Source organism: Scyliorhinus torazame, chromosome 17 (assembly GCF_047496885.1).
Source record: "Scyliorhinus torazame isolate Kashiwa2021f chromosome 17, sScyTor2.1, whole genome shotgun sequence".
Taxonomy (NCBI): domain Eukaryota; kingdom Metazoa; phylum Chordata; class Chondrichthyes; order Carcharhiniformes; family Scyliorhinidae; genus Scyliorhinus; species Scyliorhinus torazame.
The window spans coordinates 130,181,328-130,209,212 of record NC_092723.1 but is presented as its reverse complement, the minus strand read 5'-3'; the positions used below and the strand labels follow the sequence as shown (position 1 = coordinate 130,209,212).

The 27,885-nt window shown below is 48.9% G+C and overlaps 2 protein-coding genes and 1 long non-coding RNA gene across 3 annotated transcripts in view; 1 reads left to right on the top strand and 2 right to left on the bottom strand.

Moving 5' to 3' along the window:
* LOC140394144 (uncharacterized) overlaps positions 1 to 27,885 on the bottom strand; it is a 126,658-nt gene that overhangs the window by 59,681 nt on the left and 39,092 nt on the right. Inside the window, exon 2 of the long non-coding RNA XR_011935823.1 lies at positions 13,126 to 13,318. This is a non-coding gene — a long non-coding RNA (uncharacterized lncRNA). The remainder of the gene's footprint in view (positions 1 to 13,125; positions 13,319 to 27,885) is intronic.
* On the bottom strand, positions 740 to 2,382 carry mettl4 (methyltransferase 4, N6-adenosine). The gene has a single exon (XM_072481026.1). The coding sequence runs from the start codon at positions 2,380 to 2,382 to the stop codon at positions 1,075 to 1,077; it is 1,308 nt and encodes a 435-aa protein (XP_072337127.1). The 3' UTR covers positions 740 to 1,074.
* gaa2 (alpha glucosidase 2) overlaps positions 16,747 to 27,885 on the top strand; it is a 118,788-nt gene continuing 107,649 nt past the window's right edge. Inside the window, exon 1 of the mRNA XM_072481025.1 lies at positions 16,747 to 16,797. The gene's annotated coding sequence lies outside the window, so the exon portion shown is untranslated. The remainder of the gene's footprint in view (positions 16,798 to 27,885) is intronic.

Sequence of the window (27,885 nt, the reverse complement as noted above, 5' to 3'; positions counted from 1 at the left end):
AGTGGGTCTGGAACATCCCACCCATTAACTCTGTTTCTCTCTCTAGAGATTGAAACAATCTAACCTGGTGAACATTTTCATCCTTTCCTGTTATTTTATGTTAATTTGCTGCTTTGTGCTGGGAGGGAGGCATTTCAGAGAATCTTTCCAAATTTATGGGCAGGAATTGCTGAGTGGGAGAAATTTGCTGTATCTCAGGAGTGCAAATCAGCTCAAGGTGCTTCCCTGCTTCTCTATAATGAGAAATACCTTCTCATTACAACCAACTGCTATGTGATGTAGATGACAGCTATGGCTCATTGGGTAGAATTTTCTCCAAGTCCGAAAGTTGTAGGTTCCAGCTCCAGTCCAGAGACTTAAGCACCCAGGCTGACACTTCAGTTACGCTACTCACAGTTACGCTACTCTGAGTGCTGCACTGTCTGTGGTGTTGCACTATGGAGAGATGTTGAATAGAAGCCCCATCTGCCCCCTCGGGTGGATGTTAAACATCCCATGGCACTATTTCAAACAGTTCTTCCTGGTTTCCTGGCCAACATTATCCCTCAACCAGCACCACAAAAACAGGTTATCTGATCAACATATTGCTATATCTGGGATCTTGTGTTTAAATTGGCTGTCACATTGCCTACATTACTTCAGTGTAAAGTACTTTGGTATATAATTGTAGGTCTTTTTGGTACAAGTTAAAATACAAACAGAAATCTTTCTCCCGGATGAGAAAAGAGGAAAAAATGGATATAAAAAATTGTTTTTATTTCTTTCGCCAAACACACAATCAATTGGCTCTAAATGTAGATATAAAAATTCCTTTTAATTTCCCTAGCGACCCTGCTCCCTCACAGCGCCGAGGTCCCAGGTTCGATCCCGGCTCTGGGTTACTGTCTGTGTGGAGTTTGCACATTCTCCCCGTGTTTGTGTGGGTTTCGCCCCCACAACCCAAAGATGTGCAGGCTAGGTGGATTGGCCAGGCTAAATTGCCCCTTAATTGGAAACTCTAAAACATTTTTTTTTAAACTAATTTCCCCAGCGAAATATTCTTTGTAAAAGCCCACAATTAATTCACAAACGCAGTTAACAAGAGGAAGGAACAATTGGTTCAATGGTCGATGTCTGTGAGTAGCAGCAGCTGCTTCCTCCTTCCATTGTGTCAAGCTCCTGGAAATAGTCTAAGTGCTGGAATCGGAGTACCTCGTTTCCCCAGCTGGTCCACCCAGGCTGCAGGTTTCGGGCAAACAGTTCCAGGCACTTAGGGTGAGGTCTGGTCAAGCCTTTCAGAACTTCACCCAGTGGTGGCTTGTGAGAATGAAGGACACAGGGAACACTAACCAGCAGCTTGCAGTCAGGCACTGCGACTGTTTTGGTGATGGGTTCTCCATTCTGTCTTTCTGAACTTCCTTTATACCTACCCAGGACCAGGATCTCGTAGGGTTTCTTGTGGGTGGAGTCTAAAGGGACCACAAACTCTCCATGTCGGGTTACCTTCACCCAGTGCCACTCAGCAACTACCTCAATGGACCAGCTAGGGTACAGTTCTTCCTTGACAAAGCGCAGGTGCCTTTGCCGATTGGTAACCCAGCTCACCACCAAACAGCCTGGAGCAGAGAGTGCTGGCACAGGAATCTGTTGGATCTGCCAAGGGAAGAGGTAACTGTAGCCTCTGCTCCTTTTGACTGACTTGTTTTCCCAGGGTGGATCCAAAGTAATCAAGTCATATTTCTTGTAGCCCAGGAGGGGTTCCATGCAGGAGATATCTGACAGAAGAAAGCTGGATCGTGGTGGGAGCAAGTACCTATGTCCCATTAGCATCACAATCCTGGCACAATCTGAACTATTTTCGGTCAGGTGGGCAAGCAGGTTCAGGTCTTCTACAGATTCTGCCTCATCGCTTATCACCTGCACAGGCTGGTGCTGTTCCTGTACCATCTGCTTCGCCATTGAGCAGAGTTCTATCAACATGGAGTTGGCAATCACTGGAGTGATTTGTTTCTTACTGCAGTCTTCTCCAGCTGGCACCCTTGTGTCAGTACCTTGTTCCCCCACCTCAATGCTTTGCTCTATCAGCTTTCTGGTGCCATCCCGAATGGCCTGGCTGACCTTCTCATGGTATTCCTGTGCCTCAAGCTCTCCCTGGTTCGGTTCACGACTCTTCCTCTTGCATTTCCTGCCTCTCAGTCTCGAGTCTCCACTCCCTGGCTCCTGACCTCCTGCTATGTCTGAGTCAGCAATATGGGGCTTCCCGATGTCAAAATACTCTGCCTTGAAAACATATCTGTGGCACTGGGTGTCGAGTGGAATGTGGTGGCAGCATCTGTATGACTGGTTGATGTAAGCTAAATGATCCAGTAGCCATCCTACAATGTCACTCTTTACCACCGACATCACTCCCAGCACTTGAAGGCAGAGTTTTTGAGTTGGTTTGAGACTCTCTTCCTGTCCCCACCCTCTGCTAACTCAGCCTTCCTTACTCTCTTCCTCCACCATTAACGTGACCTCTTCCCCACTCATCCATAAACTTTTAAACTGCCCTCTTCTCCTTCACTTCTCTGTCCTCCTCCTACTCTTACTTGTTTAAAAGGTATGCAAAGAAATGTTTTCAGCAGATCATTAGCTGCTACCACGGTTTTGATAAGTGAACCCGAATCTCCAGGAAGCCAGGATGGAACAGAGGTAAATCTGTGGATTAAACCAAGAAAAAGTTTAAACACTTTGCACTAAGCCTCTGATGAGCAAATATGTGCTTCATTGCTGAGGAAGGAATGTACACTTGATTTTAAAAGGCACCATAACTATTCCATATCCCACATGGAGCTACTGCCATGGTTTTAAGTCATTGTCACTGGGAGATTCATTCTCTGGTTTGTCAAGTCTGCACCTGACCACTGAGATGTCATCAGAGTAACGATGGCAATGTGATTGACACTCAGACTCTGCATTCTCCTCCACTCATTACTTACCGTTCATATCGCTCCATGTTGGGGTACAGTTATTTCAGCCTTGGGATTCTCACCTGCTCCCAAACAAACTTCCCCATAAGAGGCCAATGTCATGAATGCAAGTCATTGTCACTGAGAGATATGTTTCCAGACCGTACTCTGCTCTGGATTGGTCTGTGCTGTTCATCATTGTGTGAACATTCCGCAATTAGCAAGCATCAAACAACTGGAACAGATAATGTTACATTTGACCAACTAATGGTAGCCCAGTCACAGCAGTTAGAAGTTCATGTCTTGGGGGTTGGGTGGCGGTAGTGTCTCCCTGTACCTTTAGCCTCCTTGCAGAGTTCATAGTTCAGATGGGTTCTTTCTATGCCAGGCGAGTCATTCTGCAAATGTGTCATGGAGTGGAGCTGACTTCACCTGGGGGGGGGGGGGGGGTGCAAGAAGGCAAAATCTTGGAGTGTTGAGTTGAGAAGTATCAAGTAGTAAATTCTGAATGGGGGTGGGTCACAGGTTTTGACATGAGCCCAGCATCTCCCTCTGTATACTGCATAGTGCCTTGCTCCAATGAATGAACTTACATTCATACAGAGCCTTTCACAACCTCCGTGTCTTCCAAAGTGCTTTACTCCAGTGTAGTACTGAAGGATTGCTGTATTGTCAGATGCACCGTTTTTCAGTTGAGATGTTAAACCAGAGCCCCATCTACTCTCGGTTGGTTGTAAAAGATCTGAAGACATTACTTCTAAGAAGAGCAAGGGAGTTTCCTGGTGGTCCTGGCCAATATTTATCTTTAACCAACATCATTAAAAACAAATTATCTGGGCAAATATAACAGTGTTATTTGTGGAGCTCGCTGTACAGTTGATTTTAAACGGCACCAGAAATATTCCACTGTGAAAATTGGCTACTGCATTTCCTACATTACAGTAGATTTTCAAAAGTATTTCATTGGATGTAAAGCGCTTTGAGCTGTTATGAGGCGATGAAAAGTGCTGGATAGAAATCTTCACTTTAAGCCAGTGAAATACTTTTAAATATCATTGTAAAGCAGGAAATTATAATCACTCAGCCTGCCCCAATTACTTACAAGAATATAAGAAATTGGAGTTGGAATAGGCCATCTGGTCCTTTGTACCAACTCCATCATTCAACAAGATCATGGCTATCTTCTACCTCAGCACCTTACTGCACTGTCCTAACATCCCTCAACTACCATAGTACCAAAAAATATTATCAACCTCTGTAAAGACTGTGGCCAGTGCTCTCTGGGCTAGAGTCTTCCAAAGTCACTCAAGCCATTTAACAAATATCTCCTCATCTCCAGCTGATCACGTCTTCCCAGACTGACTGTGTTCGAGATTATGTTCTTATAATCACCATGCCAGAAAAGGACAGCATCGCTGGGGCCCCCTGGGTCTTGTGCAGAATTACCTCTTTGATGAACAATGACAAACAGTGACTTATCCGAAAATATCTTGACTTCTGAGAGGGTGAGGTTGATTTAGTTTACCTGAAAGATACCGGATCTTCTCATTAACTGTATGGTAGACGGCTTGCCAATGATTTTAGAGACATCTAAAATAATTGTTTCTTTAAAATTAAAATCACGTATAAAGATGCTAGAAAATCAACGGAGCAGTACTTGTCACTCCTGGAAAACTTCCCCATTTTACAACAGACTTTAGTTTTAGAACAAAGTAAATGTTCCCGCTGGCAATGAAGTTATCTCCCTCCCTGCGGACTCCTCTGATTACTGATGACGGGGAGGTGGGATTCTCCATAGATTCAAGAGCATATAGGGGGGGGGGGGGGGGGGAAAGAGGTGTTAGGGCAATGGGCAAAGACACTACAACTTCAATACTTGCTGCCCATTGTTGAAATGTTTGGGTGCTATATTCGATCAACATTACACATTCAATTTTGCTTTGTCAGCTGTCATGATGTAATTGCAGGCACTGGCTACTACCTAGCCCTGTGAATTGAGATTCTTCAGTCTATCTTGCTTGTGCTTGGTGCGGGTGGGAGGGAACTTAATACTAAGCAGCAACTAGGTTACCGGTACAGTTGGGGGTGTGGGAATTAGGCCATGATAAACTTGAGCCCATGTAGCAACACATAATTTCTTATTCAGTGTCTAATCCACTTGTCTGTTCTTATTTTTTTTTACAATTACTCTGTACAAGCTGCTAGATCTGACACGAGGCACTTGATCAATGGAAGGATTCAAATTCCAAATTTACTGTATCCCGATGCAGCAGTGAAAATAGTTTTATAAATAAATAGAAATGCATCTTTCTGAATATGTGCATGATCTTGCTTTCTCATTTTTGTGATGAATTTTGATGAAACTGAATGCTAATTTGAATAAAAAGTGAAAAAAACATTTGGATCCAAACACTGCTGCTTATTTAAGTACTTTTGAAATGTGGTCAGTTTTGATGTAGGAAACACAACAGCTTTGCACACTGCCACACTCCCACAAGCAGCAGTGTGGCAATGACCAGAATCATCAGATTTAGTGATGTTGGTTGAGGACTAAAAATTGATCAAGAACACCAGGGAGAAGTCCTCTGCTCTTTGACATAGTAACATGCATTTTTTTATGACCACCTCAGAGAGCAGACAAGGCCTTGGTTTAAAAGTCCCCTCCAAAACTGGACACCTCAAACATTTCAGCACTCGCTCAGCAGTTCACTGGCGTTTCAACCTGGATTTTATGCTCAAGTCTCTGGAGTCACAGGACCCAGTGTACTGGCTCTGTGCTGCCTCGTTCTCGGAGACAAGTTGGAAGACAGAGAGAAGGAAGAGAGGATAAGGGAAACAGGTGAGGGGGCGAGAGAGAGAATGGAGACAGGCAGACAGATTAGAGACGGGGCTAGACTATCCCAGGGAGGGGCACCACCGTACTAGCAGGGAGGGCCAGCACAGGAAGAGGGAGCACCTGGCCAAGGGAGGGGGGGCTCACAGAACAGAAAAGGGGCAGAATGGCAGGAAAGAGATGGCAACGAAACAGGCACAGGCTGAGGAATCAAGATGGTGCCGCAAGCAGCCACTTTGGAGGGTCCCGAAACAAATGGAGACCCAGAGTGCAGTGGCGTACACATAGTTGGTGGCCATTTTGGGTGCCCTCGGACAAAGGGGAACTCCGGAGCGCAGGAGCCTGGCCTCGGGGTGAGAACAGCGATCGTGGCCATTTTGGACGGCCCCATAACAAAGGGAAACCCCGGATGCAGTGCTGCATCCACCAGGTAAGTATGGTTAACCCTGCAGGAACGGGGGGGGAGGTGTCAGAAACCCCCCACCAGGATAGTCACCTCAAATGCAAGGGGCCCAGTGAAAAGATCCATAGTCTTCGCACACCCGGGAAGCCTGAAGGCGGACGTAATCTACCACAAGTAAGGGAGAAGGACAGACTACTGGTAAGGAAGGGCTACGAGGGACAGGCATGCCATTCATGTTACGGGACGAGGGCTAAGGGAGTAGCCATACTGATCAGCAAGAGGATGAGATTTACTGAGAGCAGGACGGTTCCGTCCCAGGGGGACGGTACATCATGGTCAGCCATGTCCTGGAAGTGGCACCGGTATCCTGGTAAATGTGCATGCGCCCAACTGGAACGACACAGAATTTATGAAAAAGATCATGGCAGATATCCCCGACATTGACACACACCGATTGATTATGGGGGGGCGGGGGCGGGGGGGGGGGGGGCGACTTTAACTGTGTACAGGACCCACTGACTGACCGATCAAACCCCAGAACGGGCATGGCTAAGGAACTGGGAACATTTATAGAGCAGATGTGGGGGGGTGGTCCCGTGGAGATTCCTCCACCCGGGAGAAAAGGAATTCTCATTCTGCTCACAGGTGCACAAAGTATACACCCGTATCGACTGCTTTGCAGTGGTGAAATGGGTGCTTCCAGGAATCATAGGAGCGGACTACTCCACAATGGTCATCTCCGACCATGCTCTGCATTACGTGGATGTGAGATTGGAGACGGGCTGTGCCCAGCACCCCACATGGGGGCTGGACATGGACCTCCAGGCTGACAAGGCCTTCTGCCAGAAAACATTACAGGCTACAGGCGACTACATAAGTAACAACCGGAATGGGGAGGCTGGGATCAGAGGGGAAATTGTAGCCTACAAGGCGCATAGAGATAGGGAAGAGAGGTAGGCCAAACAACAGCTGATCGACTCCATCCTGGAGGTCGACAGAAAGTACTCCGACCATAGAGCTGCTGGCGGAGAGAAAAAAGCTACAAATGGACTGTAACCTGCTATCCACTAGGAAAGCAGTGTACCAACTCCGCCAGAAACGGGGGACCTTTTACGAACACGGAGAAAAGGCTGGCTGCCTACTGGCTCACCAGCTGAGAAAGCAGGCAGCCACCAGGGAAATAGCGCAGGTAACGGATGGCAGAGGCAGTAGCGAAACAAAAAGAGGTTAACTGAGCATTTGAGACCTTCTACCGAGGGCTGTGCACCTCCGAACCCTCCAACGGGGCCGGGGGGTATGAAACAGTTCCTCGACGGACTGGGAATACCAGTTATGGTGAGGACAGATTGAGGGAGCTGGAAGCACCAATAGATCTGGGAGAAATCATGGAGAGCATCAGCTCCATGCAGGCGGGGAATGCGCCGGGACCAGATGGGATCCTGGCGGGCTTCTATAAAAAATTTGCACCAAATTGGCCCCACGTCTAAGGGACATGTTCGCAGACTCGCTAGCAAGGGGCACTTTGCGTCCTACACTAGCGCAGGCCACAATTTCACTGATACCCAAAAAAGGCAAAGACCCAGCGGAATGTGAATCATAGAGGCCCATTTCACTGCCAAAAATGGATGCTAAAATACTCACAAAGGTCCTGGTTAAAAGGCTGGAGAATTGTGTAGCAGAGGAGGTCGCTGAGGACCAAATGGGCTTTGTCAAGCGTAGGCAACACACTGCGACTATCAGGCAGCTGTTGAACGTAATAATGACCCCCCCCCAGGGAGAGAACACCAGAGATGATCGTCTCTCTCCACGCAGAAAAGGCCTTTGACAGTCGAATGGAAGTATCTCCTCGAGGTACTGGAACGGTTTGTGCTAGGAGCAGGATTCACCGCCTGGGTGAGACTCCTGTACAACGCTCCCAAGGCAAGCGTTCGAACTAACACCACCAGTTCTGAATACAAAGAGGCACAAGGCAGGGATGCCCACTGTCCCTGCCCCTGTTTGCATTAGCAATCAAACCCCTGCTGATAGCCCTGTGGGACGCAAAAAGCTGGAAAGGCATCCAAAGAGGAGACAGAGAGCACAGAGTCTCACTCTATGCGGACGACCTGCTCCTGTACATCTCAAAGCCACATGAAGGACTGAAAGCAATCATGCGGATCCTGAAAGAGTTTGGAACCTTTTTGGATAACAAACTCAACTTGGGCAAGAGTGAGGCATTCCCAGTGAACCCAAATGGGGGAGGGGCAGAGCTGAATGGGCTCACGTTTAAAATAGCCCAAAATAGAATCCGATACCTGGGGATCAAAATAGCCAGGGACTGGACACAGATCCACAAGTGGAACCTGATCAGTCTGGTGGCGGAAATCAAAAAGGACCCATAAAGGAGGCAGCGAGCCTGAGAGGGACAAAGTGCCCCCCCCTTCCAAAAGAACACCGTGGAAGCCGATGGTGGGAAGAAAGGTGGATGGGTGGGGGGGACGGGGACAAGGAGAAAGGGGAGCACACCCCTGGATTAACCAGGGAGGACAGCGGGGGGGGGGGGGGGGGGAAGGGAGACATGCCAAGCTGGGCAGCAACAGTATGTAAATAAATTAAAGAAAAGTAGGACAATGCCTTTTTTTCTACACTGTATAATAACCGAAAGGCAAATGTACATACTTTTGAAAAGTGCTAATGAAAAGATTTTTTTTTAAGTCTCTGGAGTGAGATTTGAACCCATGATCTCCTAACTCAAGAGGTTGAGTTCGATCAGCTTAATCAAGTATGTGGCATTTTGTAGATGTGTTAAAGGTTTGCATTACATCAGATCTCCTGGTATTGAGAACTACAGAATCAAAGCCAGTAGATAGTATTTACAAATCAGCTATGATCTAATTGAAAGGAGAAACTGAATTGAGGGGCTGAATGGCCTACTTCTGTTCCCATGTTCCTTGCCCCGGGATTCAACATCTTCCAGCACATGCAGATATGCCTTGGCTTAATATCTCATCCAGCAGGTAGACAATTCGCCTTTGAGAGTCCTTCTTGCTAAGTCAAACTGTAACTAACTTCATCCTTTACTAGAATCTAATGTAAAATGAATATGGCACTCACAGCAGTCTCCATGGAATGATTATGTGTCCAAAGCTCCTCCTTTTGATTCTCTGCTGAGAAACTGGAATTTAACCGGTCACAAATCTGAACCAGTGAAATGAATGAACACTCTGGTCAGGCTAATCAGCTCCTCCCCCATACCCTGCAGAGTTACAGCACAGCTGCTCATGGCAGGAAATTCAATCAGGAAGAGGAAGTTGCATCATGAGCTGATCTAGATTGCAGCTGCAAAACAAATGTTTAACCAGGGCAGGGGAACCGGCTTAATGATATTCAGACTGCTGTGCCAAGGGCATGGGTTTTACCCTGTGAAATTGTCTTCTGATACTAGTTGTTTCAAAACATTGTCTGGTGACTAAATGAGGTTAGGAACAATGACAGCAACTCCCTAAAATTTTACAGCACAGAAGGAGACTATTTGGTCTGGAATGTTTTTCCTGGTTCTTTGAAATACCTACCAATTAGTGTTCCTTCCTCAGCCCTACAACTTTCTCCCTTTCAAGTATGTATCCAACTCCTTCTTGAAGGTTACTACTGACTCTGGTTTCTATGACCCTTTCACTCAGGGCGCCCCAGATCATTACAACTGCATAAAATAAGGATTTCTCATCTTCCTTCCTAGTACTTTGAAGAATTATCTTATTATGTACACTGGTTACCATCCCTCCTCCCAAATTGCATTAATACAGCACTTTTGACATAGATTCGGAACCCGGTCTAGTGTTGGATTACTTGATCTCTACTGCTGGAGCGGCGGACAGTCAGACCTTTCTCCCAGGATCACAATCCAAAGGCTTTTGTCCTGGATAGTGGGCGTGGATGGGCATCGGGTGAGGCCAAAGTCAGGTGTGACTGCACACCCTGGTCAAATAGTCAGCATGACCCCTTGGGCGAGCTACCAGAATTGTTGTAAAAGTGGGAATGTGGCTCAGTGGGTAACACTTCAGTCTCCAAGTCAAGAAATTGTGGGCTTAAGTCTCAATTCCAGTGGCTTGAGCACAAAATCTTGGATGATACTCCCATTGGAACGCTACACTGTTGGTGGTGCTGTCTGTTGTGTGGGACAATAAACCAAGGTCCCATCTGCTCTCAGAGCGTAAAAGATCCCGTGATATTATTTTGAAGAGCAGCAGGGCCGTTTTCCCTGAGGTCGTGCTCAATACTTATCCCTCAATAAATATCACTAAAAAAACATTGTTTGGGAACTTGCTCTGCATAAATTGACATTTTCTACATTACAACAGTGACTAAATGTTATTGGCTGTCAAGAACTTTGGGGCAATCTGAGATAATGAAAGGCATTATATAAGTGCAAGTTTTTTTAATTTGCCTCAAGGAGAATAGGAAGAAAATATCTAACAAAAAGCATGTTTACTGTAAACGTAGTCGCCATGTAGAGCCTTCAACACCCTCTGCTCAAACCCCCAAACTCATTCTGTTTAATTTCAGTAGGCAGGCTAAATTTGGATGATAAAATGCACCTGATGGGTTCTGACCTGCTTGTGACGCATGCCACAGTGAAAAAGTCCACTGGAACTTGCTATTGACGCTCGCATGTCAGTTAGGGCCACTGAGACGGATATACCTCATGAGGAAACAGCTACTGGGAAAAGGCTCGGCTCAGAAAGCATTTATTACAAGCATAAAAGCAAAAGCACTGTGGAAGCTGGAAATCTGAAATAAAAATGGGAATTCCAGATTTCTGCACCGCCTTCTGGACTCATTGAGTTCAATCATTTCTAATCGGAACCTCTTCACCCATTTTCTTTCTTTGTTGTTATTTTTCGCTCTCATTTCTCTCTTATTTCCTTCTCTTTGCTTTTGAATGGCAGCTTTCAGTATCCTGCCAATTACATCTCCCTTTATTATCTCATTTTGAATTGCACCATGTTGTGTGTCGGAGAATACATTCTGCTGGTGAAGTGTCATGTGATATATAGACACATCAGCAGAGTGTTTACCCAGGCTTCAGTTCTCCATCTTAGATTGTATGAGCAACACCTCTTAATAAAACCTTGTCCTTGTAAGAATCTGGAGTGTGGGCACCTCCATACTTTCTTTTTTCTCTTTGAGGCAACCAAAAGATATAACACACCATAACCTATTTCTTATTTAATCTCTCCTGGACTTCAACCACAGTAAGAAGTTTTACAACACCAGGTTAAAGTTCAACAGGTTTGTTTCGATGTCACTAGCTTTCGGAGCGCTGCTCAACCTGTCACAGACCTTCCCATTTGTTCTTCTTTCCTTCCCCTCGCCCCCACCCCCCACACCCATCTTTCAGTTGCTTAGAACCTATTCCATTTCAAACTTTTCCCAGTTCTGATGAAATGTCACAGACTGGAATCGTGAGCTCTGTTTTTCTCTGAACAAATGCCCTGTCCTTTATTATAAATATTTGCCGCCGAGATGTAGTACTGCCACTTTCCTGCTAGTGGTGCTACTGGGCCATTGAAGGTTCTCAGCTCTGCGAGCAGAATGGCAACATACACATCCTACACGTGCATATCTTTATAACATAAAATTCATGGTGCTTTTTAAAATTCTCCGCTAATGTTTCTCCAATATCCCATACTCTACAATGTCAGCTATGGCTCAGTTGATATTGTCTGTCAGTCAGAATATTGTGAGTTCAAGTCCATTGAGGACAAAAATCCAGACTGACCTCCCATGCGATAACCATGACAGATTTGGAGGTGCTATTTTTTGGAAAGGTTATGATGCTAAATCCCAATGTCAAAAACGCAATGGCACTATTTTGAAGAAGAGCAGGGGTGATCTCCCCGGTGTCCTGACCAACAACACTAAAACAGATTATCCAATCATTGTTAGATATCTGTTTTTGGGTGTTTGTTTTGTGCAAATTGCTGCCATGTTTTCTGCGATATATTAGTTACGACACTTCAAAAGTACTTAATTGGCTTTGAACAATGTCCTCAGTTGTGAAAGCAAGTCTCTCTCGCTCTCCTCCCTGATGGTTATAGTACGTCTCAGCAGTGCAGGGTACCTCGGAGAGGTTTTGATAGAGCAAATAAGGAGAAGCTCTTTCCATTGGTGGGAGAGTCAGCAAACAGACAACACAGACTTGAGAAAATTGGTAAAATTGCAAAGCAAGATGATTTTTTTCTGTCACGTAGTAAATTGTGATGATCTGGAATGCTCAACTGGAGAGCAGAGTCCGAGTCAATGGAAAGCTTTCAAATGGGAATTGGATAAATACTTGAAGCATCAAGGAAGTGCCGGGCTCGAGGAGAAAAGCAGAGGGAAGTGAGACTGATTGGATAACTCAAGTCCAGGAGTCAGTACAGGTACAATGGTCAAATGGCCTCCCCTGTGTTGCATAATTCCGATTCAGCTGAGTGGTTTTCACTCGTGTCACACGTGAGTCTCGATGTGGAGTTCGAGAAACGCATCTAACTGCAATGAGAGAAAGAGAGCAAGAGGAATTGCAGCCAAACCTCACCCTGTTTTCATTCCAGTCTCCGCACACACACTTCCAGAAGGGATTAGTGGAAAGCGACCAAGAGTGAGAAACCGTTCTGACTGTCAGCCCTCCGCAAAGCTGGCTCACCAACTACCCCTATCAACAGCATTCTGGCTAGGACTAACTAGCCCAGCACACACCGAGGCTCAAACCTGACACCTTCCTGCTTGCTATGTTTCAACCACTCAGGAAAACTGTACATTACTATTAAATTTTCAGCTTTGTTACTTCAGTTTATTATAGATATAGTGCCATTTCACCTGATTATTTGACGAGCCTCTGACCAGCAGAATAAAATGATGCACAATAGCATGGCGATTTCTATGAACAGTAATTAGGCCCAATAAGCCCACAACGTAATGATAAATCTCAAAGACCTTCTCACCATATGTCTCTTCCTCAACCCCTGTACCCAGAAACAAATCTGATTGTCAGGTTCCACTCCAGAGACATGAGCACAAAACCAAGGTTGACACTCCAATGTTCTGCAGAGGGAACTGCACCAGTGGACGTGCTTCATTCAGTTGAGACGTTAAACTACGGCTTTAAAAAAACGAAATACCGTAGATGCTGAAAATCTGAAATAAAAACAGAAACAAATATAAAAATAAATTCTAATGAAAGGTCACAGACTTCACACATTGGGTGCGATCTACCGGCCGCGGTCGCACGCGAACAGGAGCGTGACGCGGCCGATAGATGCCTGGTCAAGCCTCCCGCTGGCTTCCTGGCTGCCAGCAGACCTTGTGAGATCTACCCAGATCTCACGAGGCATCAGGATCAGGATCCTGCCCATAATGGGTGGTACTAAGCCGCACATACAAACCAACTTCAGCGAGCTCACCCGGGATCTACCAGCCTCATGGGATCTAACGGTCTCCCCAGGGAAGCCCCAGCTAAATGTGGACCAGGTGGAACAGCACCCAGGGGGTCTACCAGCCACTGTGGGCCTTTGGGTGGTCAGGGATAATGCAGGGTAGCTCACTGGCATTCCCCCTGGAACGTGGGCACCTTGGCACTAAAGCCAGCAGGTGTACTGCCAGGGTGGCACTGCCAAGGGTCAGAGCCTGAGAGGGGCCATGCCCATGAAGGAGGGTGTTTCATGTCCACTCTGCTGGGCATGAAACACCTCGTAACAGTATTCCAAAGAAGGACAGGGGCTGGATTCTCTGATCGGCAACGGCGAAATCAAGTTTATGTCGGAATTGGGGGCGGCGCTGTTTTTGCGATGTTCCGCCGCCTCAAAAACGACGTACTCGTGGAGAACGCCGCATGCCGTATGGCCGATCTCAGGACGTCACCTGAGGCCCTCCCTCGATGCTCCGCCACGGATGTGCCGAGTCTCCGACGGTGTGGGACACGTGTGCTAGCACCGTTCGGGGACCTCGCGTGGCGTCTGCGGACTGAGGCAGGGGTGGGCTTCAGTGGGGGTTGGGGGGACTGGTGAGGGGTGGTCCGGCGGTGGTGAGGCTGGTTACAGGGGGACTGTTTCTTGGCAGGCCGGGTGCGTGCGCGGATGTAGCTGCAGGATCTGAGAATCCAGCCCAGGGTATTTCTCCCAGTAACATGGTTAATACACATCCCCCTAACGACATCTAAAAAAGGGTCATTTGGTCATTATCCCATTGCTGTTTGTGGGAGATGGCTGGGGCAAATTGTCAGCAGCTTTTCCTCGATTCAGGGTGACCAAATCTTGAAAAAAAAAACAAGGAGCACTTGGGATAATACAAGGGAACAGTGACCAAGTCTGACGGGGGCATGGGGATGGGTTGGTGTGTGTCCCAGTGAGGAGCACAAGCATTTTCATTTCGAAATGGAGAATGGAGCTGTCTATATTATCCGTATTTTAATTGAAAATAGATATTCAATCAAGATTGAAAATATGTTAAAGATACCTCTTCCCACACAAATTGATGCTTCCATGGCTCAAGGGTACTGAAGTAAATTTGATCTATTAATGCATCTTGGATGCATATGCTCATTTTAACTATGTAATTTCACAAGTGGATTGAATTTAAGAGATTATTTTGCAGTTAAAATTCAATGTGAACTACATTTTGTTACTCTTCATGTACATAAATTTGTGTTGATATCTTATTTTTGATGATTCATGCAACTCATGCGAAGCTGATCCTGATAAAAAGCTTGATGTAAATGTGAAATCCTGCAATAAATGTTCCTTTATTATGGCCTTTTAGATTTGGTTAAACTCATCATATATTTGACTGTAATAGTTTGGAAATCTATAGTTTCACAGTGAAATCATTTGTTGTGATAAAGTGGCTGATGGTAAAGCTGTGCAAACCAATGTTTTAAGTGAGCATGGAGAGCCCAAGGTGCCATCCGAGTCAATTCATTAGCTCTAGCTCTCCCCCTCTCCAGTCCTAACCAACCCAGTCTCCCCGCTATTGCCAATATTACCTGGCTGAGCCTGCTCACACCACTGCTGCTCAAGCCCCTTCCTGGGCCCCGCACCTTCTTGTTTTTTAAAAATGAATTTAAAGTGCCCAATTCTTTTTTTTCCAATTACGGGGCAATTTAGTGTGGCCAATCTACCTACCCTGCATACCTTTGGGTTGTGGGGATGTGACCCACGCAGACACAGCGAGAATGTGCAAACTCCACACGGACAGTGACCCGAAGCCAGGATTGAACCCAGGTCCTCAGCGCCATGAGACAGCAATGCTAACCACTGTGCCGCCATGCCGCCCTGCACCTTCTTCTTGTGGTGGGAGTGCCAGGCCCAGTGCAGCTGCTCCTCAGCGACACAGAGCCAAAGGCAGCAACAAGAGACACCCACCAAAACCTTCCAGCCTGTCAGCAGCACCACACTTTGGGGCACAAATGGAAATACAGTAGGGGACAAATGTCAAAATTACGGGATAATAAGGGCAGCACGGTGGCACAGTGGTTAGCATTGCTGCCTACGGCGCTGAGGACCCGGGTTCGCTCCCAGCTCTGGGTCACTGTCCGTGTGGAATTTGCACATTCTCCCAGTGTCTGCGTGGGTTTCACCCCCACAACCCAAAAGATGGGCAGGATAGGTGGATTGGCAGCGCTAAATTGCCCCTAAACTGGACAAAAAATAAAAACAAATAAAATAATTGGCTACTCTAAATTTAAAAAAAACAAATACGGGATAATATTTTAAAATAAGGGATGGTTGGTCATCCTGCCTATATTACAAAAGTAACGATACATCAAAAATACTTCCTTGACCAAAAAGCACTTCACGATGTCTTGAGATTGTGAAAGGTTGTTGTTTAAATCCAAGCCTTTTTCTCTGGGTGCGATTCTCCGGAAAACTTTCCAAGTGCTGCAGCGAGTGGGAATTGCCCCAATTCCCAGCGCTCAGCCCAGCAAGGTTGGCAACACTATTCGATGTTAATTTGTCCATTGAACAAGGCCTCACGGGCTTCTCGCCGCAAATGAAGCCTGGTGGATGCCGCAGAGTCCCCTGCCCATTTCTTGAACTCTTTAGCATTCCTCTTCTATGAAGTCTTTCTCTTTTAAAGTAATTTCTGACAGTTGCTTCTATTAAGGATTCTTTATGCCAGAGGATTCTCTATTCTAACCATCTCCACGTGGAAATAATCTATTTTGTGCAATTATTTCTAATTTTACATGAAACACAATTTAAATTTATATATAATTCACATATAGTATCCAAATATCATTTACATTCAGCCTTTAATATATAATTTAGACTAAGTATTTTACATATTTTAGATGATAATTTCTATACAATTTATATTTATTTCAAATATAATTTAAAATTTTATTTTATAGATTATTTTACTTAAGTAATATGTATCTAATTGAGATGAAGAATCGTATATGTAATTTATATTCGGTGCATTATATATAATTTATTTTGAGAAGTTTCAGCTTTTCCCGCCAATTCCAGAGGCCCTGTGACGTTGCCGGGATTTTCATGAATGAAGTCACATGGGCAAACAGGTGACGTCAGCGCTCCCGGAACTGGGCTCCGTGTGTGAGCGTGTGGACAGTGGGGACGGAGAGAGCGCGTCCCCGGCACCGCCCGCGCTCCCGACAGGTAGGGGCGCGCTGCGCGGGGAATGCGAACCTGCTTATTTATTTATTATGCTGCAATTAATAATTAATAACTAGACATTGAGAGAGAGTGGGCAGACAGAGAGGGTAGAGAAAGAGAGAGAGGGAGCAGAGAGTGTGGGCAAATGAAGAGGGCAAAGAGAGGGAGAGGGCAGTGGGAGAGGACAGAGAGAGGGAGAGGACAGAGAGAGGGCCAGAGCGAGAGGGAGAGCGTGCGAGGGAGCACGGGCACAGAGTGAGAGGGAGAGCGCGCGCGAGAGAGGGTGGGCACAGAGCGTGCGAGAGAGGGTGGGCACAGCGTGCGAGAGAGCACGGGCACAGAGTGAGAGGGAGCGCGCGCGAGAGAGCACGGGCACAGAGCACGCGAGAGAGGGTGGGCACAGAGCGCGCGAGAGAGCACGGGCACAGAGCGAGAGGGAGCGCGCGCGAGAGAGGGTGGGCACAGAGCGTGCGAGAGAGGGTGGGCACAGCGCGCGAGAGAGCACGGGCACAGAGTGAGAGGGAGCGCGCGCGAGAGAGCACGGGCACAGAGCACGCGAGAGAGCACGGGCACAGAGCACGCGAGAGAGGGTGGGCACAGAGCGCGCGAGAGAGCACGGGCACAGAGCGAGAGGGAGCGCGCGCGAGGGTGGGCACAGAGCGTGCGAGAGAGGGTGGGCACAGCGCGCGAGAGAGCACGGGCACAGAGTGAGAGGGAGCGCGCGCGAGAGAGCACGGGCACAGAGCACGCGAGAGAGCACGGGCACAGAGCACGCGAGAGAGGGTGGGCACAGAGCGCGCGAGAGAGCACGGGCACAGAGCGAGAGGGAGCGCGCGCGAGAGAGGGTGGGCACAGAGCGCGCGAGAGAGCACGGGCACAGAGCGAGAGGGAGCGCGCGCGAGAGAGGGTGGGCACAGAGCGTGCGAGAGAGGGTGGGCACAGCGCGCGAGAGAGCACGGGCACAGAGCGCGCGAGAGAGGGTGGGCACAGAGCGCGCGAGAGAGGGTGGGCACAGAGCGCGCGAGAGAGGGTGGGCACAGAGCGCGCGAGAGAGGGTGGGCACAGAGCGCGCGAGAGAGGGTGGGCACAGAGCGCGCGAGAGAGGGTGGGCACAGAGCGCGCGAGAGAGGGTGGGCACAGAGCGCGCGAGAGAGGGTGGGCACAGAGCGCGCGAGAGAGGGTGGGCACAGAGCGCGCGAGGGAGCACGGGCACAGAGTGAGAGGGAGAGCGCGCGAGAGAGGGTGGGCACAGAGCGCGCGAGAGAGGGTGGGCACAGAGCGCGCGAGAGAGGGTGGGCACAGAGCGCGCGAGAGAGGGTGGGCACAGAGCGCGCGAGAGAGGGTGGGCACAGAGCACGTGAGAGAGCACGGGCACAGAACGCGCGAGAGAGGGTGGGCACCACGCGAGAGAGGGCTGGCACAGAGTGCGAGAGAGAGGGTGGGCACCATGCAAGAAAGGGTGGGCACAGAGCGCGCGAGAGAGGGTGGGCACCACGCGAGAGAGGGCGGGCACAGATCGCGTGAGAGAGGGCGAGCACAGCGCGTGAGAGAGGGCGGGCACAGAGCACATGACAGAGGGCGGGCACAGAGCACGTGAGAGAGGGCGGGCACAGAGCGCGTGAGAGAGGGCAGGCACAGAGCGCGTGAGAGAGGGCGGGAACAGAGCACGCGAGAGAGGGCGGGCACAGAGCGCGCAAGAGAGCACGGGCACAGAACGCGCGAGGGAGGGTGGGCACCATGCGAGAGAGGGCGGGCACAGAGCGCGAGAGAGAGAGGGTGGGCACCACGCAAGAGAGGGCGGGCACAGAGTGCGCGAGAGTGAGTGGACACAGAGTGCGTGAGAGAGGGTGGGCACAGAGTGCGCGAGAGAGGGCGGGCACAGAGTGCGTGAGAGAGGGCGGGCACAGAGTGCGAGAGTGGGCGGGCACAGAGTGCGCGAGAGTGGGCGGGCACAGAGTGCGCGAGAGAGGGCGGGCACAGAGTGCGTGAGAGAGGGCGGGCACAGAGCGGGCGAGAGAGGGCAGGCACAAAGCACGAGAGAGGGCGGGCACAGAACATGAGAGAGGGTGGGTGGGCACAGAGCCGCGAGAGAGTGTGCGGGCACAGGGCAAGTGAGAGCGCAAGGGAGAGAACGGGCACAGAGCGTACGAGAGAGCGCGCGCACAGAGCAGGCGAGAGCGCGCGCACAGAGCACGTGAGAGGGAGGGCACAGAGCACGTGAGAGGGAGGGCACAGAGCACGTGAGAGGGAGAGCACAGAGCGTGAGAGAGCACACGTGGGAGAGCATGGACACAGCATGAAAGAGAGCATGGGCATAGGGCGCGAGAGAGAGCGGGCACAGTGCACGAGAGAGCGCAAGGGAGAACGCGGAGGCAGAGCAAGAGAGAGAACACGGAGGCAGAGCAAGAGAGAGGGCGCGGAGGCAGAACATGAGAGCGCGGGCGCAGAACGCACGAGAGAGCGCGGGGACAGAGCGTGAGGGAGAACACGGGCACAGCGTGAGTGTACGGGCACAGCGTGAGAGAGAGCACGGGCACAGAGCGTGCGAGATTGTGCGGGCACAGAGCACAAGAAAGAGTAGGCACAGAGCGAGTGGGGCACAGAGCACGAGAGAGTGCAAGGGAGAGCGTGGAGGCAGAGGGTGAGAGAGCGAGGACACAGAGCGTGGGGATAGTGCGCGCGAGAGCACGCGGGCACAGTGCGCACAAGAGAATGCGGGCACAGCACGCAAGAGAAAGCGAGTACAGAGTACGCAAGAGAGCGTGGGCACAGAGGGCGAGAGAGAGCACGGACACAACGGGAGAGAGTGGGCGGGCACAGCGTGAGAGTGTGCAGGCACAGCATGTGAGAGTGGGCAGGCACAGCGCGAGAGAGTGGGCGGGCACAGAGCGCAAGAGAGGGCTTGGGCACAGGGCGCGAGAGGGTGCAGGCACAGAGTGTGAGAGGGCGCGGGCACAGAGTGCGAGAGAGCGAAAGGGAGAGCACGGGCGCAGAGCGTGAGTGAGAGCGTGGGGGCAAAGCACGAGGAAGAGCATGGGCGCAGGGCGCGAGAAAGAGAGCACGGGTGCAGCACATGCGAGAGAGACCGCGGGCACAGCGCGAGAAGAAGAGCGGGCACAGCACGCATGTGAAAATGCATGGGTGCATCGCGCGAGTGAGAGAACGAAGGCACAACGCGTGAAAGAGCATGTGGGCGTAGCATGTGAGATAGAGCATGTGGGCACAGAAGCTGAGAGTGTACGGGCACAGAGGGCTAGCGTGAGAGTGGGCAGAGAGAGAGCGCGAGTAGGTGGGCAGAGAGAAAGGGAGCGTGGGCAGAGAGGGCGAGAGAGAAGTGGACAAAGAGCGAGAGAGAAGTGGGTACAGAGAGCGAGAGAATGTGTGGGCAGAGAGAGAGGTGGGGGCACCGAGAGAGAGAGTGAAGGCAGAAAGACTGAGGGAGAGGGAGGGCAGAGAGACCGATGGCGAAGGGGTGGCAGAGGGAAAGATTGAGAAGGGGCAGAGAGGTGGGGGACACCGGGAGAGAGAGAGGGAGGGAGGGAGGGCAGAGACCGATGGAGGGGGGGTGCAGAGAGAGAGAGAGAGAGAGGGGGGGGGCAGAGAGAGAGAGGGGAACAGAGAGAGAAAGAGAGACCAGAAAGAGGGGGGGGGAGAGAGAGAGAGGGGGGGCAGAGAGAGAGAGAGGGGGCAGAGAGAGAGAGGAGAACAGAGAGAGAAAGAGAGACCAGAAAGAGGGGGGGGGGGGAAGAGAGAGAGAGAGAGGGGGGGCAGAGAGAGAGAGGGGGGCGGAGAGAGAGAGGGGGACAGAGAGAGAGAGGGGGCAGAGTGAGGGGGGGGGGCAGAGAGAGAGAGAGAGGGGGGCGGAGAGAGTGAGGGGGCGGAGAGAGAGAGAAAGGGGCAGAGAGAGAGAAAGGGCAAAGAGAGAGAGTGGGCATAGAGAGAGGGGAGCAGAGATGGAGGGTACAAAGAGCAGGTGAGGGCTCAGAGGGAGAGCGAGGGCATGGAAAAAAGGGAGAGGGATGGCACAGGGAGAGACAGAGAGAAGGCACAAAGGGAGAGAGTGGAGGGAGAGGGTGGGCACAGAGAGGGAGAGGGTGGGCACAGAGAGGGTAAAGGGTGGGCACAGATAGAGAGGGCGAGAGCACTGAGAGGGAGAGGGTGGGAACAGGGAGACGTACTGGGAGAGGGACCTGGAAAAACTGTGTTTAAAAATCTGCCCATCTAGTCTCGGGTTCTTTTGCCAATTATGTCAAATCTGTTCCTTCTGCATAAAACCTATATTCTTGAAGCAGAGAATGCAGAATAAGTCCTGGCTTTCGGGTTGGTTTGTGCCATTCATGTGTCAGTCACGGAGCAGGAACCAATCACATCCTAGATCTGTAAGGAAGCAAGTTCCAGATCCTCAACTCACCCAGGCCATAATCTGAGAGTTTTAGATTTGTGGATTTATATTTTATTTGTAGAACTCATGCTCTGCAGTTTGCAGCTTACAAAGGTCATAAGTTTAATAATAAAGTGTTGTGTGACATGCATTGTACAGGTGTATGGTAAACTATTGGTGATAGATATTTGTGGTCTCGCTCCAGCCCAACGTGCTTTCAGTATCTGAGTGAGCAGAATCCTTGGTAAACACGGTGACTCACCACTGAGCTCTGGAACTTTCTACTGTCTCAATTCTATCAATGTAGCTGGTAAAATGCAAAAGTGTTCTTGCTGTATTGTATATGGGTCTAGAGCCAATGTGTAACCTGGTGTGCATATAACGTATATTCAAATCTACATTCTGTGTCAACAGTAAGACCTCTGCTGCCTTTGTAGTTATTAGATTGTAAACACAAGTGACTCATTTCTCAGCTATGCCACTTTAGGAGAATGCCGTGGGTGTGTGGGTTGATGAATTATGTGGTTTGCTGTCTTAATTGCAACAGTATTGCAAATCTGTCAGAAGGATTTCGGTGTATCTTTTTTCAAAATGTATGAAATGGGAGAGCTGTTTAATGGAAACTGTTAGCCTCTTAGCATTGTACACATTCGCGGGCATGTGGCTGCATCTTTTTTTCTAATTTTAGAGTACCCAATTCATTTTTTCCAATTAAGGGGCAATTTAGCGGGGCCAATCCACCTACCCTGCACATCTTTGGGTTGTGGGGGCGAAACCCAAATGTGCGAACTCCACACGGACAGTGACCCAGAGTCGGGATCGAACCTGGGACCTCGGCGCCGTGAGGCAGCAGGGCTAACCCACTGCGCCACCGTGCTGCCCTGTGGCCGCATCTTTTTGCCAGTAAGAAGTTTGTATCTCTAGGTTATGGACCTTGTGTAACGACTGGGGTCATAGTTCAACCACTCTTTATTTTCATCTGCCAATTTACACCTGGAGTTTTTCTTCTGAAATACAGCACAAGTTGAAACGGGGGGGGGGGGGGGGGGGGGGGGGTTAGAGAGAGGGGAGTAAGAGGATGTGGAGCTCGCGACCACGTGGTTGAAGCGTATCACATGGACACATTGAAGGGGAAGCTGGCTAAATGCATGAGGGAGAAAAGAATAGAAGGTTCTGCTGACGGGGGAGGGGGGGGAATGAAAATGCCTTGTGTGGAGCATTAACACTAGCATAGACAGTCGGGCTGAATGGCCTGTTTCTGTGATGTAAGCTTTATGTAATTTGATGAAAAGGTGAATGGATAACATTATTTTATTATTTTAAAAGTTGAGTGTTAATCCTTAGCTTAGTCCGTGACTTGATAGGAAATATTTATCTGTGCTAATATAGTTCAATACTGTGCATGGCTCTCAACTTATCACCTCCAATTGCACCACTTGGCACACATCTGTTAACTGCATGTAACTGATCCAAGTGTCAAATTATTCAAGAAAGCTCCTCACACAATGAATGATAAGATATGCAATGGGTTGCCTAGGGAAAGCAGAAACCATGGGATTATTAAATAGTTAGATGTTAGAACATCTTTCTGCATGCGTGAGCTTTCCCCTTTTGGAAATTTCCATTATCTGCCTTCCCAATAATCTGATGCAATCTGGTGGGGCACACTCTGGCAGCAGCAGTCCACTGCCTTGTCTGCAATTCTCTCCATGACCTCACCACATCTTGGGCGGGATTCTCTCACCCCAGGGCCGGGCCGGAGAATCGCCACGACCGGCGTGAATCGCGCCACGCCGCCCCGACGCGATTCTCCGCCATCGGAGCTGGCTTGGTCGGCGCGCCGCCAGTCAGGGGCCGCCCTATGCGCCCCCCCCCCCCCGGCCGATTCTTGGCCCAGGGATGGGCCGAGCGGCCGTAGCAAAAAACCCGAGTCCCACCGGCACCGTTCTAACCTGCGCTCAGCCGGCCGGACCTCGGTGTGGAAGGGTCCGGGGGTGGCCTGGGGGGGGGGGTGGGGGGAAAGGGGGTTTTGACCCCAAGGGGGGGGGGCCTCCATTGTGGTCTGGCCCGCGATCGGGGCCCACCAGTTGGCGGGCCAGCCTCTCGTGCTGGGGGCCTCCTTTCTTCCGCACCGGCCCCTGTGGCCCTACGCCATGTTGCGTCGGGACTGGCGTGGAGAAGGGAGCCACTGCGCATGCGGGCGTTGGTGCCGGTGCCAGTGCTAATGCACGCGTTGGTGCCACTGTGCATGCGCGGACCCCGCGGCGCCCAGTTGACGCCATGATCAGCAGTTGGAGTGGCGAGGATCGCTCCAGTGCCATGCTGGCCCCCCTGTAGGGGCAGAATAGCTGTTCCTGAGGCCATGTTGACGGCGTCGGGAAACACAACGGCGTTTCCGACGACGTCAACACTTAGCCTCAGGATCACAGAATCCAGCCCCTTGTCTTTATATAAAAAGTGTTACAGACAGGAGGGGGTTAATTTAAACAGCATTTTTTTCATCTCTCACTACCCATCTGTAAACAGAAAGGTCTTTTTGATTTGTTTCCCTCTTTATAAACAGTGGCGTATTTCCCAACCCCTCGGTTTTGGTGCGATTCAATTTTCTATTAATTACCCCACAAAGGTTAGTTTATTTGCTCAACTCAAAATGCAGAAGGAGCGTCGCAACATTGCCCCCTTTGCAGTCATACAGTAAAAGAGGGATAGCGAAAAGAAAGATTTACAAAGCAGAGATAACAGAGAAAAGAGAAAATGTGTTTTATGTGGGTCCAGAGTCTAGAATCAAAGTCCAATGAGGTATTCCTTCACGGTGGACACTGGGTTGAAAACCAATGCTGGATAATTCGCTTTTCCGGTGGTGATGACATCACGTGGTGAGATAGGTATGCTGAGATGAATCAGTCTTGTAGGTGATGGTACAGAACTTTCAGTAATGGCAGTGTAGATGAGGGCCAGATGTCCAAACATGGGCCAGAGCTCCTTTTCTGTGAGGCTGAGTGAAAGATGGTGAAAAGCAGACTGAGCTTGTAGTTCCACAAGGCAATATTACTTGTTCACAAACTAGAGGTCCAGGTAACATGACTCCCACGTCTGCACCCTGGCTTTGACGAGGGATGTATATCCCTTGACTATGTCCTCGACATTGCTAAATGTCTCAACCATTAAGGATTGAAGTGAAGGTTGCAGGGCCCTTTGTCCTAGCATACGAGTAGACTCCGGTTGGTCAACCTGGGTTATGAAATGCAGATGGCCTTTGCACATTTCTCTTTGAATTTGGTCTGTGCAGCCCACCAGGGGGTTGGGAGTGTCTCTTCAGAGATAATGAGGTGGGAGTTTCCCTGATTACGATAGGTAGCTCATTTTGTTTGAGGGTCACAGACAGACATAACTTCAGCCATTTAAAAAAAAAAAATTTAGAGTACCCAATAATGTTTTTCCAATTAAGGGGCAATTTAGCGTGGCCAATCCACCTACCCGGCACATCTTTGGGTTGTGGGGGTGAGACCCACGCAGACACGGGGAGATTGTGCAAACTCCACACGGACAGTGACCTGGAGCCGGGGTCGAATCCGGGTCCTTGGCGCCGTGAGGCAGCAGTGCTAACCGCTGCACCTCCGTGCCGCTCCACTTCAGCCAGTTTAAAAGCTCTTTGTCTCGTTATTAAAATTTTAGAATTGGCCTCGAGGATATCTATATATATTTAGTAAAAATATACAGTGTGGTGTTTTAGTCCCCACACAAAAGTAAGATACTGCAAATACTTAATGTGAAATTACAACAAAAAATACTCAAAATGGAAATTCTCAGCCGATCAGGCAGTATTCGTGGAGAGCAGTTCTGATGCAAGGTTATAAACCTGGAACGTTAACTCTGTTTCTCATAATATTTGGGTTTGTTAACACTTTGCTTAATGATTTCCAAATTGTCCAAATTAGTTTCCTGTCCTGCACTAAGCCCTATTCTCTCAACATCCATCGCCCCGATCAGTGTTAGCTCCATGTTCCCCAGACCGTTTCTAATCCTCTGCCTTGTCTTCAAATCCCTTCAGAATCTCACCGTTCCCATTCGGAGTCAATCTCTTTATTGGCTGCTGAAATATTCAGTCCCCCAACAGTGTGTGACATGCTCGGTATTACCACCCCTCCCTTCACCCCGTCATTGATGAACCAGTCGTTTGCTGCCTTCGCCTTAATCTCTGGAACTGCATCTGCCTCTCTGAAAACTTTCTTAAAACGCAACTTTCTAACCAAATGTTTGGTCATCTCATCCACCATGTATGTCCCTTTATCCCTTTTGCAATCCCCTCCCCTTTATATCTTGGGATGTTTTCTATGCTAAAGCTGCTTTGGAAGTGAATATCAACATTTGATAAGGATTAGATTGAATTTCTCTTGTGTGAACTGTCCTTGTCCTCATCTCTTTAGTAATGGAACGCCTTAGACGAGTACATTTTCTCCACTGCAAACGTTCCAATGTATCAGAATCTTTGAACTTTGTGGACTTTTTGTAGTTTGGAAGCACCATAAGTGAACAAAGATTGGACCAATACACTTTCTGAAATCCTCATGACAACATTGCAAATATTTATCCCTTGTTACGTCACCCTGGGCTAGTGTGCGGACAATTCCCACCCCCACTTGACCCGGGGTGCAACACAAATGAATTAACCAATAATTCTTCGAAAAATACCCAAAATCTTTGGCTGCCCAATAATTGCAGTCACCAGGTTTGTAAATGTAAACTAATTACTTTTTATTAAGAACAAGAGTTGTAATGAAATATGCAGCAAATACAACTGCTAATTCCTAATTCCCTGCTTTAATTTGTGCCCCCACCCTCTACATACAAAAGGCAGACAAACACAGATTGGAAGATAGGGGGGAAATCATAAGTAAAAGGGAAAAAAAGTCTTTGTTTCAGATGGGTGTTTCCAGGACCATACACCTCTTCAAACTCTATTTTCAGTCTGAGGCTCTCCTGTAGATTAATTCAGGCCTCTATAGTTTCAGAAATACAGCACTCACAGCCTTTCTGGAAAGAGAAAGAGAGAAGGCCCTGGTCTTTGTTTGCAGCCTGTAATGGTTTTCCTGTAGATTCATTCATTCAGGTTTTCTGCAGCTTCAAAAATATAGCACGCTCAGCCTTTCTGGAGAAAACACAAGAGGAGAAAGAGAGAGAGAGAGAGAGAGAGAGTCCTTGTCCCTGTGCCTCGAGGAGTCAAACTGAGCCCCTTGGGACTTGGAAATCATTCCTCTGGGATAGGATCCAATCGCCACCTGCTACCGGGCAGAGTACGGTCCTTTGGGCCAATTCATTGGCCCCCAGCCAATCAATCGAACCGTGTCCAACCCCATCCCTCTCGTGCCGAAAAGTCTGAAGCTCCTGTTCTGTCTCGCAGAGTGTTCTCTCTTGTAACTTCGGAATTCCTCATTCTCTATTACTTGACATGTCCATTAATCACCCATGGATCAAAAATGATAATGGCAAAATAAAAACAAAGGCGAATTAAGAAAATAAACAGGAAGGACCCTTACACCCTCAGGCACATCTCATTGCTGTTTATGGCACCTTGCTTTGTGAAAATTTGCTGCTGAAATTCATACAATATAACGGTGACCACTCTTTTAAAAAATGGTTCATTGTCCTTCAGTCGCTTTAAGACGTCCTGAGGAAATTGGCCGGAACACTGGGGCGATCTCCATGGCGCTTTGAATACTGCTGTGGGATCGTTTACATCTGTCTGAGAGGGCAGAAGGGTCCCCGGCTTAACTCCTTATCTGAAAGCTAACATTGTAGCATTTCCTCAGTACTACACTAGACTGTGCTCAAGTCCTAGCAGGTGGAAGTTGAAGCCATTATTTTCTGTTTTTTAGTAGAAGGTTAGAGTACCCAATTTTTTTCCAATTAAGGGGCAATTTAGCATGGCCAATCCACCTACCCCACACATCTTTTTGGGGTGTGGGGGTGAGACCCACGCAAACAGGGAGAATGTGCAAACTCCACAAGGACAGTGACCTGGGGCTGGGATCGAACCCGGCTCCTCAGTGCTGTGAGGCAGCAGTGCTAACCACTGCGCCGTGCCGCCCCTGAAGTCATTATTTTCTAACTCTGGCAAGAATGCTTCCCACTGAGCTCTAGCTGAAACGAACTGTTGGGGTTGCTACTGCACAAGGCATGTATTAGGCAACTGAGCCATCAGAGGAGCTTTTTCATTTCTACAATAAACGCTACTGACTATTAGTTCAAATATTAGGGACGTTCTGGCATCCAGCATGATGGGAATTTGGTTGTACCACCAGACTTCAATCAGAAACATGGAAAAAAAAAAGGAGGCCATTAGTTTCATCGAGTCTGTGCTGCCTGGAAATGTGTATTCCAGTCTAATCCCACTCAGCAGTTCCTGCGTCCATAGCTCTGTAGATTATCGCATTTGTGGGAGCTTGCTGTGCACAAATTCCAGCATTACACAGTGATTACACTTCAAAAGTACTTCATTGGCTGCAAAACATTTTGGGACATCTTGAGGTTGTGAAAGGTGCCATGTAAATGCAAGTTTTTTAAAATTATACCTGAGTAAATTTTAAATGTGGCCAGGGTTTCTGTCTACCACCATTTCAGACACTGAGCTCCAGACGCGCACCCCTCTTTGGATGAAGAATTACTCAATTCCTCTTTAATCCTTCTACCAATTGCTTTAAATCAATGAC

What these genes read in the sequence shown, in the direction of transcription:
- mettl4 (XM_072481026.1), bottom strand. Translation starts at nt 2,382, where the DNA reads ATGTCGGTGGTAAAGAGTGACATTGTAGGATGGCTACTGGATCATTTA.